This window comes from Gigantopelta aegis, chromosome 10 (assembly GCF_016097555.1).
Source record: "Gigantopelta aegis isolate Gae_Host chromosome 10, Gae_host_genome, whole genome shotgun sequence".
Taxonomy (NCBI): Eukaryota; Metazoa; Mollusca; class Gastropoda; order Neomphalida; family Peltospiridae; genus Gigantopelta; species Gigantopelta aegis.
The window spans coordinates 16,450,846-16,471,029 of record NC_054708.1 but is presented as its reverse complement, the minus strand read 5'-3'; the positions used below and the strand labels follow the sequence as shown (position 1 = coordinate 16,471,029).

The following is a 20,184-nucleotide window of genomic DNA, read 5'->3' as shown; positions in this document are numbered from 1 at the left end:
TTAAAACGCATCCGACGTAAGGATGTCATGCATGTAAACCGTTCTCCCGCAGACGATTACGAACAGTTTGCCCACTGATTCGGTTATTATGAAGCCCAGGTTTGTTAGCAGCAGTAGCAGTGGCAGTTTGCAATCGATTGCGCAAATGCGTGTTCATGATATAGCGGTCTTGACCACACGTTGTAACACGCGGACGTCCACGTCGTTCGAAATCTTACGCGAAGATTTCGTATCGCTCGACTAGAACTCCCAACATGCCTTGCAACGTCTTCTGTCGACATGCCAGCATCAAGCATGCCAATCGCCCGTTCGCGTAAATTATTGGGTATTCTTGGCATACTAAAAATGCTACAATGTAAAAAACGTTAATTGTTTTACAAATTTTGAAGCGTTTTCGTTCACTTGACAACAATGTCAGTAAGATAAGTAAAACAAATTGATAGAATACTACACGGGACATGTCGAACCATGCATGCACGTGCAAATTGAATTTCACGTTGTCGACGATTAACAGTGCAAAAATAATCGATAAAATTCATGAATCCTGATAATACAGCTCAAGGCTAATACTACCTATATAATTTCATTACACAATGAATTCTTTAACACAACAAATACTATATGTACAAATCGGAAGTTTCTTTTTTTGCTCAGTACATATATACACACACACACACATGTATATATATATATATATATATATATATATATATACACACACACACGTATATATATATATATATACACACACATGTATATATATATATATAGGACAGATAGATAGATAGATAGATAAATAGGTAGATAGATATATAGATACATTGTAGATATATATATATATGTAATAAATACAAAACATCACATACGTTATTTTCGCTTCCTATTTATTGCACACGTTTATCGTGAGCAACAACATACCACGAAACCGCTACGCAGTATATATTCTTGCGCACAATAAACTTGTGCAATAAATAGAAAGCGAAAAAAAAACGTATGTGAAGTTCAGTATATTTATTTACTTTTTGACACCTGTGTTGTTACGTTGAAATATATGCATTAATTCTGAAACAAACACAACCCTTGCTAAATCAGTTTATTAAAATATGATATACACAGCGAAGAAAATGGTACGTTTAATCAGGGACTTTAAAATAACGAAGTGGAAATTAGAACATAATGAAACACTGAGCTGCAGCATCGATTGGATCGATTGAGGATTCGCGGGAAATCCCTGTTTCATTCAGACTATTGTTTGGCACCAACAAGTACTCCCCTGTAACAGAACCGATGGGGTAGTGTGCTGAAATGTAAACGGCAGCTTTCAAGTTAGTCAAAGCATACCAAATAATAATAATAATTTAGTATTTATGATAAGAATTTGGAGAAAAGCTACGAAAATCGCTCATCTTAGATTCTCCTTTGCTTACCGTTGCCGGTTAACCTTTTTATTTGTATTTGAATCACTGGAGAAAATCGTTCGTGCAAACACTAAACCACACGCACGATATATCGTTTGTCTGAAAAAATCAAATTTTATGCCCTGTGTATATATATATATATATATATATATATATATATATATATATATATATATATATATATATATACACACACACTCATTCCATTGCACACCATGTTAGCAACCAAAAGCGGGCTGATATTGGCAACCGACAGTGGGCCGACATTGGCAGTCATAGTGACCTACATGTAGTAATAATACACAACACACCTCCATCCCAAGTTGTTCCTACATGTGAGGTTTCATGGTCCTATATGCATCTGTATGCAAGATATGGTCCGGATAAGGATTTACTGTTATGTGCAGTAGACAGTGAAAAGTAGGTTCCAGTGACCTAGTAATAGTACACAACACACCGCCATCCCAAGTTGTTCCTACATGTGAGGTTTGATGGTCCTGTATATATCTGTATGCAAGATATAGTCCAACCAAAAAAAGTTAACAGATGGACGGATGGACGGATAGACAATTCCATACCATAATACAACCCATCATAGACGTATAAAAAGAACACTTTTTTTTATTGTATCAACACATTGTCCGAGACTGAATATTTATAAGGAATGAAGTTTAATATTGTAGTCTTAAGAATTATTGCTATCAACACCATCCCTGTAATCATCATGTTTACTCCTGTGTATTTTTTCTTATCCACACCCTATCTTCCGTACACACTCGGTTTATAGTACATGTACATGTATGTTGTTTGTAATTGATTTCTGTCTTCTCCATTGGAGTATTCGATCTACTTCAAATTCATTACATGTACCTGCCAGGGGTGGGAAAAAGCCCTTTTCTCCCGGTCTGGGACCGATTTTCGATCTCTGAGACCGAAATTATTTTTTAAAAACGTGTGTTTGCCGGTCCCACTTTTGTCATTCTTGTTGGTCCGAAGCACCTGTCCATTTCTATTATTGGAACAAATTCTTATCCGTCAAGTGGACCGGCCTGCCCAGACATCGGTATCTCATGCAGGATTTAAAATAATAAATAAATAGTAGTCAATATGGTTAGTGGCAAGACGTCTGTGATTTTGAAGTCTGCCTAAGTATATATCGTCAGTCACTGAAGTCGGACCTACAGTAGTGTCAATCCACAGCCACTAGGTTAGACATTAATTTTGTCAAAGTTGTTGAGCCGGTCAAGAGATTAAACAGACGTTAACAATAACACCATTCTTGGTGAGAGAGCCATCAACGTATTACACTCCCAATTAAAACAAAGGACCCAGAGTTTGCAACTGGTTACAATCAACACCTGTCAACACCTATGTACGGAGCTTTGTCGGGTCGACTCATCGAGTTTCCCAGTCCGAAGCAAGAGACTTTTGTGCAATACAAACTGCTTGAAATAGCATAAAATATACTGAAATAATCTATAAATGTATTTATTGTTGACTGTTCAATGTAGTCTATCCAATAATTATAAAGGATTTTAAAATTAACAAAAGGTTTCCACTTTTTTGTTAACAAGTGGGAGTAAGCAGAACAGCTACACGTACTGGTTATCGCAAGAGCCAATAGAGTTCAAATTTCGTCCAATCAGTGATGACGTTATTAAGCTCTTTGTCTAAACATGTGCTAGCTCAGGCTTTCAAACGCTTCAACGGTGCGATCTTTTATTAATTTTCAGGACACAGTGCTGAATACTCGTACTTTTTATACGTATATGGGATTTAAATTCATAACTTTTATTCCTTTTTTATAATATTTATTCCATTATGTAAAATATATACAATTTGTGGGTGGGTGGGTTTTTTTTTTTTCACTGATGTTATGTTTTTTTTTATTCCTATTCCTTTCCCCCCCCCCCCCCCCCCCCCCCCCCCCCCATCCGTTAATGATGACATCAAGCGGGACCGATTGACAATTTTATTTTTCCCCACCCCTGGTACCTGCTATTTCTAAATTAGTTATATACTAAATCATACAGAATTAGAATTGCAATTACATGTATAATAGGTAAAATGTTAATGAAGGGTTCAATAAAACAGAAATAAAACACATAATTGTCTGGGACCAAGAGGCCCGCAAACACATAAGGACTACCGGTATATATTACATTATTTAAAATGTAAACATTTTAATATATATTACTTACAAGATACTTCACAACAGAATTAGAACCATTTACATGTACATACAATTTCAGTGGGGATATAAATGTATATTTAATTCCTATAAGAAAATTTAAATGCTTGAGAGGTAACAGTTATGTTTAATAATAATTTTGAGTATAAAATCAAAATGGATAATTCTGGTAATTTTATCATATTAGATATAACAGTGAAATTAAGGTGAGAAGACTACACTCATAAACATACCTGGACTAGACAATAAAACGTTTTATGAAAATATCTTTGACTATATTGCTGATCTGAGAAAAGATAAATCCATAATTTTGTAGGGACATAATTTCGTTTTAAATCAAAATTAAGACACTAAAAATATGTAAACATCAATCATTCAGTCTTAAAAACATGAAGCTATGAAATTTTTGGATCTAAATGATCCATTTACAGAACTATATCCAAATCGTAAAAGATATATGTGGAGAAAAAAACTTAAACAAGCTAAATGAGACTTTCATTACAACTAGTAATTTAATACCATCTGTTTAAAACGTAATACATTTAATTAAAAATAGCTATTGTTCAGGCCACTTTACATATTAAATTTAATCAAATTAAAACAGGCACAGGACTATATGGAACTTTAATAATTCATTATTATACTTATAAAGAATATGTTAATTTAAATTAATTAAAGAAACCATTTGAGAAATAAAATGCCAGTATGGAGACAGGCCAGCTTATAGTTTGGATATTTCAAAATCAATTAAATTCAATTTATAATAAATTAGCATCTATTTCATGAAACATTACTTAAAGAAATTAGAAGGAAGACGATTTCGTACTAGCTAGGCTTTTAGAAATTTGAATTGGAAGTTAAACTATGCAAGAAAATTAAAATGCTAGAACAAAATGAAAACGTAGATTCAAAATATATTGCAGATAAAACAGATGAACTAATGGAATTAAGAAAAAGAGGAACTCAAATGCCACAATATTTGATCATGAGGAAAATGGATAGAGAAAGGAGAAAAGCCAACAAAATATTTATGCAACATGGAGTCTAGGAACTATTTCAGTAAACTAATTTCAAGAATACAATTAGAAAATGGAAATAAAATGAGAAAACGGGAGAAATCTTAACAGAAACCAGAAGTTTTTATGAAAAACTTCACACCACACCACTTGGGTAAAGTGATAATGATATAATTGCAAGAAACAAGAGGCCTATATTGGCCTATAAAGCTCCGCTATTTAATTTTCAATTTTGTCAGTAGTAGATAATTCATTAATTTGTAAAGACTATCTAGTATTACATTTTTCTTTAAATTTTAAAACTTACAAAATACATGTCTATTAGTTTGTGAAGACTTCCCCAGAGAATCATAGTACCAACTTTAAGAAATATCTGATCAAAATCCTGGGAGAAGATAGACTATCAAATTTTCAATTCAAATTATAAAAATTAAGAGACGTATCAAGTAGTGGCCTTATAGAGCTCTGCTATTTAATTTTCAATTTTGTCAGTAGTAAATAATTTATTAATTTGTAAAGACTACTTAATGTTAAATTTTTATTTCTATTAAATCTTTTTTTAATAAAAATTCAAAAGTTATCTCTCTCTATTTGTGAACACTTTCCCAGAGAATCATAGTGCCAAGTTTCAGAACAATTTTATCAAAACTTTAGGATATTTTTTTTTTTTCAATATTCAATGTTAAATTTCTATTTAATAAAATTTCAGAAATTCAAAATATCCAAAAAATCTCTAAATTAGTTTGTGAAGACTGCCCCAGAGACAGATGAGAATCCTCCAAATTTATCGGGAATTCCAGATTTTTGCACTGCCAGATTTTGTTCCGGGTTTTGTCAAAATTTGCTACGTTTTACCCCATCCGGATTTTATACTTACTCAGTTCTCAGTTGTCTGGGTTTTATACATGGCCGCGGTTATGTTATCCACATATGTTATCTTTATCACCATTGGTTCATTTTGATCTCACAAGATCTGTGAGCAGTGTAAATGTGTGTCAACTATTGGTAAAATATGAACTGTATTATTCAATTAAAGATAGATAAAATTATTGCGAAACCACAACAAATTTGTTTTAATAAATTTGTAAAAAATAACAAAAAAAACCCTTAAAATTATCTAAACTGATAATTAGAAAAGGATTCTTTTCTTTTACTCAGATGCCAGGAAATCGTCTTACACCATTATATTTTCAAAATTTTCCCCTAGGAGTATCGCAGTGGCGTAGCAAGGGATGGGGGCAATGTCCCCCCCCCCCCCCCAATCAAACCTCTTTTCTTTTCTTTTTTACTATATCAGGGAAGTTAGATGGAGCTGACGTCACTTCAAGCGAGCGCTTTACCACTGGGCTATATCTTGCATATAGCCCAGTGGTAAAGCGCTCGCTTGAAGTGACGTCAGCTCCATCTAACTTCTCTATTATGCACAGTGTAAACAAACGCTCTAATTAACGACAAGGCGCTTTGCTTTCACAGGCCTGCACAAATTGCACGAACGATCGTTTCGTTCGTGCATCGGTTATGCAAATTTATTTCGCATAACCGATTTACCGTTCGTGCAAAACTTTCCGAATAAAATGTCCTAGAGTCACCGGTTTTCGATCGCTTAAGCGAAATATATGAATAAAATATAAATAAAAAATTATAAGTATTTAATAATTTTTCTCTCGGAACAAAGCAGTGACTTCCGTGTTCGTTTTCGTTCTTGTGGTGACATCAGTGTTCACACATTCTCGCACTATTGCAATTACAAATGTGAACGATCAGAAACGCGTGTCGATCGAAAACGTGTGACCGTACGATACATCGCGGGTACAAACAACTTGACTGGTTTCCGACATGTGTTATTATAATTAAATGTTACGGAAATGGCAGATACCAGTCTAGCTAGAATACTTATATTGTGAAGTGTAAGATATTCTCATTGGTTGTTGGATGTCACCGAAGGGAATTCCTTCAAAATGCGGCCAATCAGAAATTGCAATACTTCCATTAATAAACGTTAATCGGTAAACTTCGGCTGATTACGGGAAATTGTCAAATATCACACATGGCGATGAAAAATTTGACTGTATAAGTTTGACGTGTATACTATAAAGGTATATTATTACAGTTCATTTTTACTTCAACATGACAATGGTGTTCTTTATTAAAATTATTTTAAAGTTCTTTTTCATTTTAAAAAAAAACCGGTTATGCAAATCAAAATAGGTTATGCAATTTTTTTTGGCATAACCGATTTTCCGGTTATGCAAATTTTTAATTTGTGCAGGCCTGCTTTCATCAACCTGACTTGTAAAACAACACAAATGACTTGATAGTATAATAAACTATTTAACTAAATATATTTCAATTTGCATCAATAGAACGGAATGGAGTATTTTTTCTTTTAAAAAATCTAAAGAAAAAATACATATTACAAGGTTCACACAGGCTTGAAAAGGCCTTGAATTTGAGGTGCAGTCTTGAAAAGGTCTTGAAACTGAAAATTGCCTTGAAAAGGTTTTGAATATTGTAGTTTAATTGGCCTTGAAAAGCCCTTGAATTTAGTAGATAATCATATGTAGTGAATTATATATTTTAATAAACTTATTAATATTATTTGATATATTAAAAATAATAATCCACAAATAAACAGTTGTTAGCTATGAAAAATTACTTAAAAATCAATGACAAAATTGTTTTGCATGGTATAAAATAAAGAGTTATTTCCCTTTGACAGTCGGTAATTTCCGTGCCGTAACATGCCGAAAGCATGTATGCAAATGGCAGCAACAGAAGCCAGTTTTCCTGTTTCAAAAATAGGTACTACTTGTAAAAATGGTGGAAACTGTTTTTAACCGCTAGTGGTTATCCGAATATAACTGGGTTAGAGAATGCAAAGTGGACAATAGAAAGGCAGTGTGTTCATGTTGCAAGAAAACGTTGGATTTATCTAAAATGGGTGAAAGTGCACTCAAGTCGCATATGTAAGGAGCCTTGAAAAAGGTTTTTGCTGCCTTGAAAAAGCCTTAAATTTTAGTGGTGAGTGGCTGTATGAACCATGTATTATTAGGCCTATTGGTAGGATACGTTCGAGCAAAAATGACCACTCACGATACCCAAGTAATAATTTTCTTTTCTTTGGGACTACGTAATTGGTCAGTTTTGTGATTTTAGATGGGAAAGTGTACTTAATCAAGGGTTTTACAGAATTACTTACAGTAATAAAGCAGCAGGACAGCTGGTAAGGTCCATTACGATTTGAGGTTATCACACAATACCCTGTGATCTTAATAAAAGAGGCATGTCTTTTTAGTGTGTCTAGACACAGTGTCTGAGGACCGTCTATAAATATACACCTGCCAATCAAGAACCACAGGTACAGGCCACAAAAAGAAGAGACCAATTAACCAAGAAAACACTCCGACTATTATTTAAGTACATGGGTTAATTTATATACAAAAGATAATACAATTATTTCAACACTGACAATGGTGGTTTATTTTGTATTAAAAAATAAACCACATATACACGATGCTATGTTACTGGGATGGATATTATTAGAGAACATTGCGATGCATCTGCAAAAATCAGGTCAAAGTCCAATTCCTGACGTGACACGTTAAGTATTACGTAACCACCAGCTCGCCAGAGGGCGTATTCACTGGGATGGTACAAAATGGCTGCGCCCATTATATATAATAGCCGTCACATTTAACCGTTTTAATAATTAATTATACGATTATACTTGTTGATATTAAGCAATCGTGTGCATTATGTATCGTTGAATATGCATACCAGTCCAAAAGCATTGCTTTAGCATTCCTTTAACCATATGTCCAATGCCATATAACTGTAAATAAAATGTGTTGAGTGTGTCGTTACATAAACCATTTCCTTTTTTTTTTACTATGTCAAATTTTATAAAATTGTAAATACATGTGTACATACATACACATACATAATATATATGGTTGCCACCCCCAATAGTGCACACACACACACCCAGTTTGGCCCCGAATAGTGGGTTCCGCCCCCCTCCATGCCAGTAGAGTATTGACTTCCTTGCATTATTATTTATAACCTGCTAAATAATTTAAAAAAAAAAAAAAACACCATAATTTTCAGGATTTTTGGGATGGGGCATTCTCATCTATGCAGCGCAAAAATCTGGAATTCCGGATAAATTTGGAGGATTCTCATCTGTCTCTGGGGCAGTCTTCACAAACTAATTTTGAGATTTTTTGGAAATAGAAATTTAACACTGAATATTAAAAAAAACCTATCCTGTTATCCACAATCAAGACCATATCTCTGCATATAATGCAGTCTAATGGATAGTGGTTGATTCCATGAAAATTCACAAATAAAACATTTCCAAATTACTCTCTATTACAGTTTGTGAAGACTGCCTGAGAATCATAGTACTAAATTTCAGGACTACATGTATCTGATGAAAACTCTAGAAGATAAACATTCAAATTTGGAAGTTACATTTTAAAACATCTCATTGCTATCTAAATACTTGGAAGAAAAAGTGATATTATTTCCTTCTTTTATTAGTCTTATGTTTTTTGTTGGTGTCATACATGTATATATAATATTAAGAATTCTTTCCACAGCAATTTGTGTTAAATCCATAAGGATTAAAATAAATTATAACATAAGTTATATTTTACTGACCATTCTTTCCACAGTAACTTCTGTTGAATCCGTGTGTGTTAACAGAACTTATAGCATCAGCACTGGTTCCATGCCACAGCTTCCTCTCAGCTTGATTACTAGACTGTCTTGATATTTGTTTTTTCTTAGCCACATATTGTTGATACAGGGTCTTATTCTGTATACGTTCAATCTAGAATGAAAAACATTTCAGTACATTTTAAAGCATGTTTTCAATAAGAAATTCCTGTTAATTTTATAGTAGCAGCACAATTAATAGTGCAGATGAAGTTAAATTTCAGATGTATCACATATCGATCACAATGTACATATTAGCCATTTGGTATAAACCAACCCTTTAGTTTGATCTTTAATATTTGCAATAAAAAAGGTTTGTATGATGTATATGCTAACTCAACTTTTAAGTAATTCAGGGTTGAAAATTAGCAGTTAACCGTGACAACCTTTATTGGTTAAGGGCAACTAAGAATTTTACAAAGATAGCTCACTGGGTGACCATCAATTTTAGGATATGGCGAGTATGGTAGTACCAGTTGAAAAAAACAAACACTGAAACTGAATCAAACATGACAAAACACACGTCGCCTGTGCTGGCGTGAACTACAGATCTGGCAGCAACCGACATAGGACCCGTTATATATTTTGACAGCGCCAGACTGACCAGACACGGCCTCAACTTCTGTGGTTTTGGGCCAGGTCTTTCAAAAAATAAAGCTCAAAATGTATGGCAGACACCAGGGTTGAAAATTAGCAGTCGCCCAGTCGCCCATGGCTACTAAGAATTTACAAAGATAGTCTGTTGGGTGACCACAAATTTTAGGGTCTGGCGAATATGGTGCCAGTTAAAAAAAGAAATGCACTGAAACTGAATTGAATGTGACAAAACACACCATGTCTGTGCTGGTGTGAACTACAGATCTGGCAGCTGAAGACATAGAACATGAAGTAAGAACAGATCAGATGCAATAACCATCCAAAGATTACTATAATAAACAAAAAGTACGCAAATTAAAAATAAAATTCTTTACAAATTACCATCAAACTGCATAGGTTAAATCTTCTTTTGTGATACATGTTAAGGCAGTTAATGGAAAATCCAAGGTACCGGTAATCTGAACGACAAAACCGAAATACATGTGTACATGACCAGAGCCATATCTCTGCACAATTCAGAGTTGAATGAGCATTTGGCAAAATAGTGGATGATTCCATGAATATCTAACTAGTGCCTCATCTATCGGAGAACAGCCACTCCTGAGGAAATCCTTTACTGCATTGCCACAAAGATTATTCCATCCCTCTTGCATCTCCACAGAGGACTGCCACTCCCAGACTACATGTAGTTTACTACAGCACACGCAGTTCTACCTTTAGTTCTTTCTGCATTATATTTTACTTCATAGACAATGCAAGTCAAGCTGCATGCCTTGGTTGTTCTAGCATTTTGTGTTCACCTGTGTATTAAAAATGATATTTAATTTGTATATTATTTAATGGTACTTTGTACAGAAACATTTTTATTTATAATGGATTTCTTTTTCAAATACATGTAATGTTATTTCATTTGTTATGGGATTAAAACTTAATAACATGTTTTATATGAATTTTAACTTTATTCATTTATTTATTATCAGTTTCCTTTTGACACAAACGGACTATATACGGTCAGTACATGGTTATTATTTAACAAAGAATATTCTAATGTTCAATTTCAATGTGATAACTGGAGGGCTAGCTGAATTTGAGAATTAAGGGCTAGTAAGATTCTTTTTCCACTGGCCCTGCTGGCGACCATGGTTTTCATGTTCATTTTCAACCCTGGTAATTAACCCTTATCCTGCCGCATTCTTTTTGCTAAATTTAAAGAATTTTCACCTGTTCTACATTTCTAGTAATTTTATTAAAATCCATGGGCATTTTAACATGAAATTACACCCATATATACCATAATGATCCACCTACGTAATGATAGCATTTTGTAGATGGTTATTTTATTTATGTTACCATGGCAACAGCTGCAAATTTCAATATACAATTTTTTCATTAATAATTAAGAAAACATGAATAAAACACTACTATTTTTTTTTTAATTTAAGTGTATGCTGTGATTTATTAAGCATAGTGATTGATTTAAAGAAAAAATTAAGCAGACTGCCATTTTTTTCAGAATAATAGGGTGCAATGCACATACTGTCATCAACGCTTTTTTGTAAATTATGAAGATAATGTCCAATATTAACTATTATACATTTTTAGTAATATTATTAAAATCAGTTGACATTTCAGCATGAAATTACACACATATATACTAAGAATATCCACCTACGTAAGGCTAACATTTTATAGTCAGTTATATTATTTATGTTACTATGGCAACACCTGCAAATTTCAATATACCATATTTTCATTAATAATTATGAAAACTTTAATTAAAAACTTTTTTTTTTTTTTAAATTTAAGTCTATGCTGTGATTTATTAACCATACTGCTTGATGTAAAGAAAAAATTAAGTCGACAACCACAGTTTGTCTGAAAAATAGGGTCAGATGCGCATTCGGCTATCATCGCATTTTTGTAAATTATGAACATAATTTCCAGCATTAACTATTATACATTTCTGGTAATATTATTAAAATCAGTTGACATTTCAGCATGAAATTACACACATATATACTAAGAATATCCACCTATGTAACGCTAACATTTTATAGTCAGTTATATTATTTATGTTACCATGGCAACAGCTGCAAATTTCAATATACCATATTTTCATTAATAATTATGAAAACTTTAATTAAAAACTAATATTTTTCTTTTAATTTAAGTCTATGCTGTGATTTATTAACCATACTGCTTGATGTAAAGAACAAATTAAATTGACAACTGCGTTTTTTCTGAAAAATAGGGTCAGATGCGCATTCGGCTATCAACACATTTTTGTAAATTATGAACATAATTTCCAACATTAACTATTATACATTTCTGGTAATATTATTAAAATCAGTTGACATTTCAGCATGAAATTACACACATATATACTAAGAATATCCACCTACGTAAGGCTAACATTTTATAGTCAGTTATATTATTTATGTTACCATGGCAACACCTGCAAATTTCAATATACCATATTTTCATTAATAATTATGAAAACTTTAATTAAAAATTAATATTTTGCTTTTAATTTAAGTCTATGGTGTGATCTATTAACTATACTACTCGATTTAGAAAAAGAATTAAGTAGACAGCCAATTTTATTTTTGAATAATAGGGTCAAATGCACATACTACCATCAACGCATTTTTGTAACTTGTGGACATTGTGTCCAACATTACCTAGACACTAAAAATATGTATACTATCTCTATTACTTTATATATCTTTGTCAAATGACACAAGATTTTATAAAAGGTATATGCCCTTTCACTTCCTTTGTCTCCTACCTGAGGGGGGGGGGGGGGGCGGGGGGCGGGCAGGGGACACGACATTAACGAAATTCGCAAAATTGATATTTGTATGGTATTCCTGGACACAATAATTGGCTTAATTTCCCCTATTTGTGCCCCACCTTTAGGAGAGGGGTAGAATGACCAAATTCACAAGGAAATGGGTCACAAATATGCAATTTCTATATAACTATTGTGATCTCCATCCCCACCTATGGGACAATCACAAGTTATATACACTGGTCATCTATTTGCCTTTATATATTATTTGAATACTATCCAGGTATAGCATTTCGGGCAAATGAGCTGGCCTAAAACCTTTTAACCATGTATTTCCATCATTTTACTCTGACACAATATTAGTTGTAATCCATGTAAAAATATGTAGTGATCCATTTGCAACCCTATATAGCTGTTCATGGCTGTAACTAGGATTTAAACAATGAGCATGGAAGGTGCAAGACACCATTTTGCAGTCATTTCAGGAAGGTTACATACTTTAAAACATCAGTATCAATAAACTATTTTTCTATTATTTTAACAACAAAATGTGCTCCCTACCCCAATAGGTCACTTGAGATGTCACACAAGTAAATGTTTAAAACATTATTATCGGAATCATGAATTTATATTTGTGCAACTTCTTCTGACATGTTTATTGACAGAGTGAAAGAAGAAGAAATCACTGGCAGTTGGTCCCGCGAAGTATTGTATCTGCGTCAAGGGTCGATCATATAGGTCAACTACACTTCGAAGTTTTTGCGATTTTTCTTTGATATTTTTATCAACAATATAGGATCGTTTTATGACTTGTGATTATTACATCCAGAATACAACATTTTAATTGCATTAAATAATTTGTTTAACGATTTTTGAGACAAAAACAATGTTTCGGGTCGTTGCCTACACAACAGTGTCCGCCCTGCTAAAGTACGTGGAATGTTTTTCTTTTTAATTGTTATTTTAAATTTTTTAGTTATCACCGTATTTTAAAAATAAAAAACGTGATTACTTACTCTGAATCTATTGCAAACCATTATCCTACTGTAATTTTCACATTTTATATAGGTCCATATAGTTACCGAAAAAAAAAATTTGGGGTGTTGCGTAACACGAAAAAGGACCGTGTCGATGTTCTAAAAAACGGTCGATAACTGTTGCATGGAAAAAAAATTGGACCTCGCGGTAAGGGTGTGTATACCCCCGACGCATCCACACCAATTGGTACCGTACAGGCCTGATGTACTAATCATAAGCGTACGGGATCCTGTTTTGTTTTGTAGGGGTGGGAGAGGGAGAAGGGCAGGCTAATTTGTGCCCGAATTAAACGAAAATACCACCAACTAAAAAACATTTATTAGTTTTAGCGTTACTGCCAACCAGCTATATATAATATAGGGTTTCAAACGAAGCAATTTTACATGGATTTAATTACAACTAGTATTGTGGGAGAAATGTTGGAACTACTAGTACATGATGAAAAGGTTTGAGGCCAGCTCAATTTGCCCGAAAGTCTCTGTCGTATTCGCACAAATTTTAGATTTTGGTACTAATAAATTTATCAAAATACAATAGATCCAACAGTGCAACACAACTACAGTTTACCTTTCCGGTCCCTGCTCGAGCAGATTAAAAAAAAAAAATTCAATACATATTCCGGCGGAGCATTACAGAAATCCCCTATAAACTTCGCTCTCCAGACACCCATACCTAAAATCCCAGCACACATGCCTGATTTTTAAAAGATTGTCATCCACCATACAACATTATTACAAAACGTTCACTGCTTATATATGCTTATTCATAAAAAGCCATGCACGGCACCCCCCCTCCCCCCTCCCCACACACCAAATCCTTGGATCCGTGACTGGTACAGTAATAAAAACAAAAAACCGGTGGCGCCACATAATTATGTGTGACACGCAACGAGAATGTTTTGTGATTGGTTATTGAAAATAATGTAGGTCACAGTATTTTGCAGACTACTTCAGCAGATATTCGTAACCTATCGTTTGTAATTCATTTTTTTTAAATGAGAACAAATATATATCCACTCAGTAGTGATTAATACTAATGTCAATGTTGAAAAGAAAACACTGGCAGAAAAACAACACACAACAAAACAACGACGAACACCGAGCACATGTGCGTATTCGATCATATAGTCGACGTAACTGTTCAAGTAAACATAGTTAGTTAGAATATCGTCTGCTGTAGTATAAGTAACCACGTTGTAATTATTAATGAAAACAGTTAGCCGCACATGCAAGCAATGTGTACTACTGCTGTCAAATTGTATGGCGGGAAATGTGCTGTCACATGACCTGTTGTTTATAAATAGAAACAGGGAAATGGCGCTTTTCGACGACTGTTTATGCCGTCGGATTACAATTATTTGATTGTGTTTGTACCTTTTTTAGGCATTAAAAGTGATACTTTTTCTAATTTAATGCAACTGTCATAATGTAGTTCATATATAATAGTATATTATGACAACTTTGTAGAGATAAAAGAAACCGCTACCAAAAAAAAAAGAAACAATAACAAACAATATAGCACGCGCCATTTGACGGGTCATTTTTGTTTTTAAAAAAACATAAGATGTACAACAGCAATTTAGCAAATATTTGGATATGTCATTCTAAGACTATTTATTGACATTTTCTTACTTTGTTTTTGACAAAAATGTCAACAATTAATTTAGAAAACGATTTTTAAATGAAAACAATGCAAAGTGACGTCATTGTGATGACGCTTGACGTGTATACACGTCAACGGCAGGATAAGGGTTAAATCGGACGAAATATATAAATATAAAATCATATCAAAATAACATCATGCTGTCATTAATTAACTAGGATTGAGTCCAATCAGTGGGCCCATCACGCTAATTCTCGTTCCAGCCAATGCTCCAAAACATTTTTACTAATCCAACCAATTCAGGCCCTTGTGCTGGGGGTTCAAAAGTTTAATAGCTTCGTATTTATCAGCAAGTGACAAATCGTTTAACAGACATGTACACTGCATCTAATGAATAAGTGAACAACAATCCTTTCTCAGTCACATTTATTAAATACATAACCACCTAGGATGATTGATCTCTAAACCTTTAACTACTAAGGCTTCTCAATATAACTAGTGCACGGGGCACGTTATGTCAATACTTTTCTCAGTCACATTTATTAAATACATAACCGCCTAGGATGACTGATCTCTAAACCTTTAACTACTAAGGCTTCTCAATATAACTAGTGCACGGGGCATGTTATGTCAATACTTTTCTCAGTCACATTTATTAAATACATAACCGCCTTGGATGACTGATCTCTAAACCTTTAATTACTAAGGCTTCTCAATATAACTAGTGCACGGGGCACGTTATGTCAATACTTTTCTCAGTCACATTTATTAAATACATGACCGCCTTGGATGACTGATCTCTAAACCTTTAATTACTAAGGCTTCTCAATATAACTAGTGCACGGGGCACGTTATGTCAATACTTTTCTCAGTCACATTTATTAAATACATAACCACCTTGGATGACTGATCTCTAAACCTTTAACTACTAAGGCTTCTCAATATAACTAGTGCACGGGGCACGTTATGTCAATACTTTTCTCAGTCACATTTATTAAATACATAACCGCCTTGGATGACTGATCTCTAAACCTTTAACTACTAAGGCTTCTCAATATAACTAGTGCACGGGGCACGTTATGTCAATACTTTTCTCAGTCACATTTATTAAATACATAACCACCTTGGATGACTGATCTCTAAACCTTTAACTACTAAGGCTTCTCAATATAACTAGTGCACTATGTCAATACTTTTCTTAACATGCACGGCGAGTTGCTTCCCTCTATGTAGCATATTTAAAATGGCAGGGGACTTTTAACGGTTGTTGTTGGAAGATTTATTTTGTTAATAATGACATAAGTACTTCAATCGGGATTTAGTGAGTATGGTAGGTTATACATTTTTGGTTTATGTGTTCATATGTTTGAAACATGGTGCCACAAGTTTTGAATACCAGCTACATATAGGGTATTTAACAAGGTTTGGACGTAGAAGAATCACACATTCTTAGACCCAGTGATTTTCCGCGATTGCGGAAAACGGACGGAATTCACTGAATTCCCATTGTGAAACGGAATTACGATTTTCCGCGAAGTTAAAAAAATTAATACCATTTTACTATTGCCACACACTGTAAAACTGACGATTGGCCCGTGTGCAGTACTATTGGCAAATGCGTAGTGTCGTATTTACCGGTGCTACATTCAGCCAGACCGAGCAGAAAAACGTAAACCAAATGGCCACGTTGGGAACTAAATACTTCGCGAATGTTAGCGAAACATTTGTTGGCTGAACTTGGGACTGGTTCACTGCTTAGTCTGTTGCGCCTGCACAGACGGGACATTTTTTTTTGGAGTAAGTTCAGTCAGCGGTTTGTCGCTAATGTTTGTCACGGAAGACTGATTTTTACGTTTTGTTAACACTAAGCCCTGTTGAATAAAACAGTGCACTCAATTGTTGGACAAATATGCTTTATGTAGTTGTTATAACTGTAACCTTTGCTCCGATTTTTCATTACTAATATGAAGGCCTACTTTGATTTAACAACAAATAGCAATGTATGTCGACTCGGACACCAGTCAATTTTCTAACCCTGGTTTTGGTTTCGTACAAAGTAAATAAAACAGACCCAATGGTATTTTTTTTTTATATGATATATTTGACAAAAGGTACTTTTATTTTTTTTTCATCTTTTAAAACTTAAAAAAATTAATATTTTGTCAAGAATTGTGAAAAATTAAAAATTAAACAGCGTTGTCTGCCTGTTATGTTAATTTGTCACAGCTTGTGTTATTTAAATTGTTAATTAGGCCTACACGTTGTATTCTGAAACGGAAATGAAACGGAATTTACAAAAACATGAAACGGAAAATAGGTTTTTTTTTAAACGGAAAACCACTGGGTCTACATTCTACGTCCCTTCGGACTACAATATAACGTAATTAATATAGAACAATGATTGCCCTGAACACATCAATCAAATATGTCCTCAATGCGTACAAGCGCACAGGCGATACTTTTCTTAACATGTACGGCGAGTTGCTTCCCTCTATGTAGCATATTTAAAATGGCGGGGGACTTTTAAAGGTTGTTGTTAACTGGAAGATTTATTTTGTTAATAATGACATAAGTACTTCAATTGGGATTTAATGAGTATGGTAGGTTATACATTTTTGGTTTATGTGTCCATATGTTTGAAACATGGTACCACGCATTCTACGTCCCTTCAGACTACAATATAACGTAATTAATATAGAACAATAATTGCCCTGAACTTGCATGTCCTCAATGCGTACAAACCGGCCTCGGTGGCATCGTGGTTAGGCCATCGTTCTACAGGCTGGTAGGTACTGGGTTCGGATCCCAGTCGAGGCATGGGATTTTTAATCCAGATACAGACTCCAAACCCTGAGTGAGTGCTCTGCTAGGCTCAATGGGTAGGTGTAAACCACTTGCACCAACCAGTGATCCATAACTGGTTCAACAAAGGCCATGGTTTGTGCTATCCTGCCTGTTGGAAGCGCAAATAAAAGATCCCTTGCAGCTAATCGGAAAGAGTAGCCTATGAAGTGGCGACAGCAGGTTTCCTCTCAAAATCTGTGTGGTCCTTAACCATATGTCTGATGCCATATAACCGTAAATAAAATGGGTTGAGTGTGTCGTTAAATAAAGCATTTCTTTCTTTCAATGCGTACAAGCGCACATGCGGTACTTCTAAAAATAATAGTCGGAGAGTGAAATAAACTTGTGATCGACAGATTAACTTACCTGTTGTTGAGATGGCCTCTGATTAACAGCAGTGTATTGCAAACAAAACATTAGGAGTTAGGTTTATTCAACTTAAGTATGTCATTCTTAAATCTTGTAGTAGGGCTTTGTGATTGACACTAAACACATTGCCTGGTGATAATAGTCGGCTTACCACACAGTAAGCACAAACAAAATATTAATTGGCAATTTATTTCAGCTTTTTTGACAAATTTTGATAGACTTTTTCAGTACTTTGTGACATTAATTTAGCACAAAAACTCTAATCTTAGTTATTTTTATGTGTAAATAACTGATATTTAGTCTGTAATCCATGCAATTAACTGTTTGTTTTGTATAGTATTATAAAATAAGGACAAATGGTTCCGTGTTAGGTGAAAATAGTCAATTAACCAAATTATGCTATATACCGATATGCAAATAAGTGGAGTTGACTACTGTGTGTGTATATATATATATATATATATATATATATATATATATATATATATATACACAGTCAGACCTCGTTACAACAACCATGTTCGTCCCTGGGTCACTTTGTAGTTATATCGAAAATGTCGTTATATCGAAATTGCAGTTATAAAAAATTTATTTTGCTTAACAACACCACTAGAGCACATTGATTTATTAATAACTGGCTACTGGGTGTAATTTTTATTTATTATATAACATTTAGTGAAATATCTTAAAATATCAGTGAAATAAAAGTGTTATCAGTCACTTAGTGATGATAACACATTTTAGAGAGAAAATTTCACTCTAAAATATGTCATCGTCACTGTAGAGAAAGTGTTACCTTAACTGTAAGAAAGCCGGAACTATTTTGCTATATAATAAATAGAAAATTTCATGTTTTTTTGTGTAATATGATGTATATCTCATCTCGTGAAGTTTGCAATCATATCACACTTGTTGCGCAAGCGCGACTCGTGAGATATGATTGCAAACTTCAATTGATTTATATACAAATCATATATAGGAAACCCGCTACATTTTTCCATTAGTAGCAAGGAATCTTTTATATATACCATCGCACAGACAGGATAAGACATACCACTGCAATTGATATACCAGTTGTGGTGTACTGGCTGGAATGAGAAATAGCCCAATGGGCCTACCGAAGGGGACCGATCACAGACCATTATTAAATATATAATTATTAATCAAGGCGCATTCACTGTCATTCTAATCATTCCTTGGTTAAAGATACCTACGATTGATACCTACTTTGTTTACATAATATCATAAAATAGTAGAGTTAATTGTTGGAAGTTAATCCTTTAATTGAATGACTAAAGGCTTATTTTCAAAAGCAATACATGTCTACAGATTTAGCCGACATCAGTAACTCGGACATTATGTGATCATGTCGGCTCGCGACGAGATCAAGGATGTTGAGTGGCTGTGTGTTTACTGCCAATGTACTACGGCATCTGTGATTATGTAATGTCATTGTAAAGAGGTGTTTTCAGATGTCGATTGCATGTTTGTTCCTCATTTGCTCAGTCGGTGTCGGAAGGTGTGAATTCTGGTGTAATGAACAGAATAACATTGTTGTATGTTTGTTCCAGACAATTTGTGGTCGGAAGGTGTAAATGT

General features: G+C 33.9%; 1 protein-coding gene across 1 annotated transcript in view; it reads right to left on the bottom strand.

Moving 5' to 3' along the window:
- LOC121383503 (protein mono-ADP-ribosyltransferase PARP14-like) overlaps positions 1–20,184 on the bottom strand; it is a 77,344-nt gene that overhangs the window by 4,149 nt on the left and 53,011 nt on the right. The window contains exon 15 of the mRNA XM_041513574.1: positions 9,288–9,459. Coding sequence (XP_041369508.1) covers positions 9,288–9,459 — 172 coding nt within the window. The remainder of the gene's footprint in view (positions 1–9,287; positions 9,460–20,184) is intronic.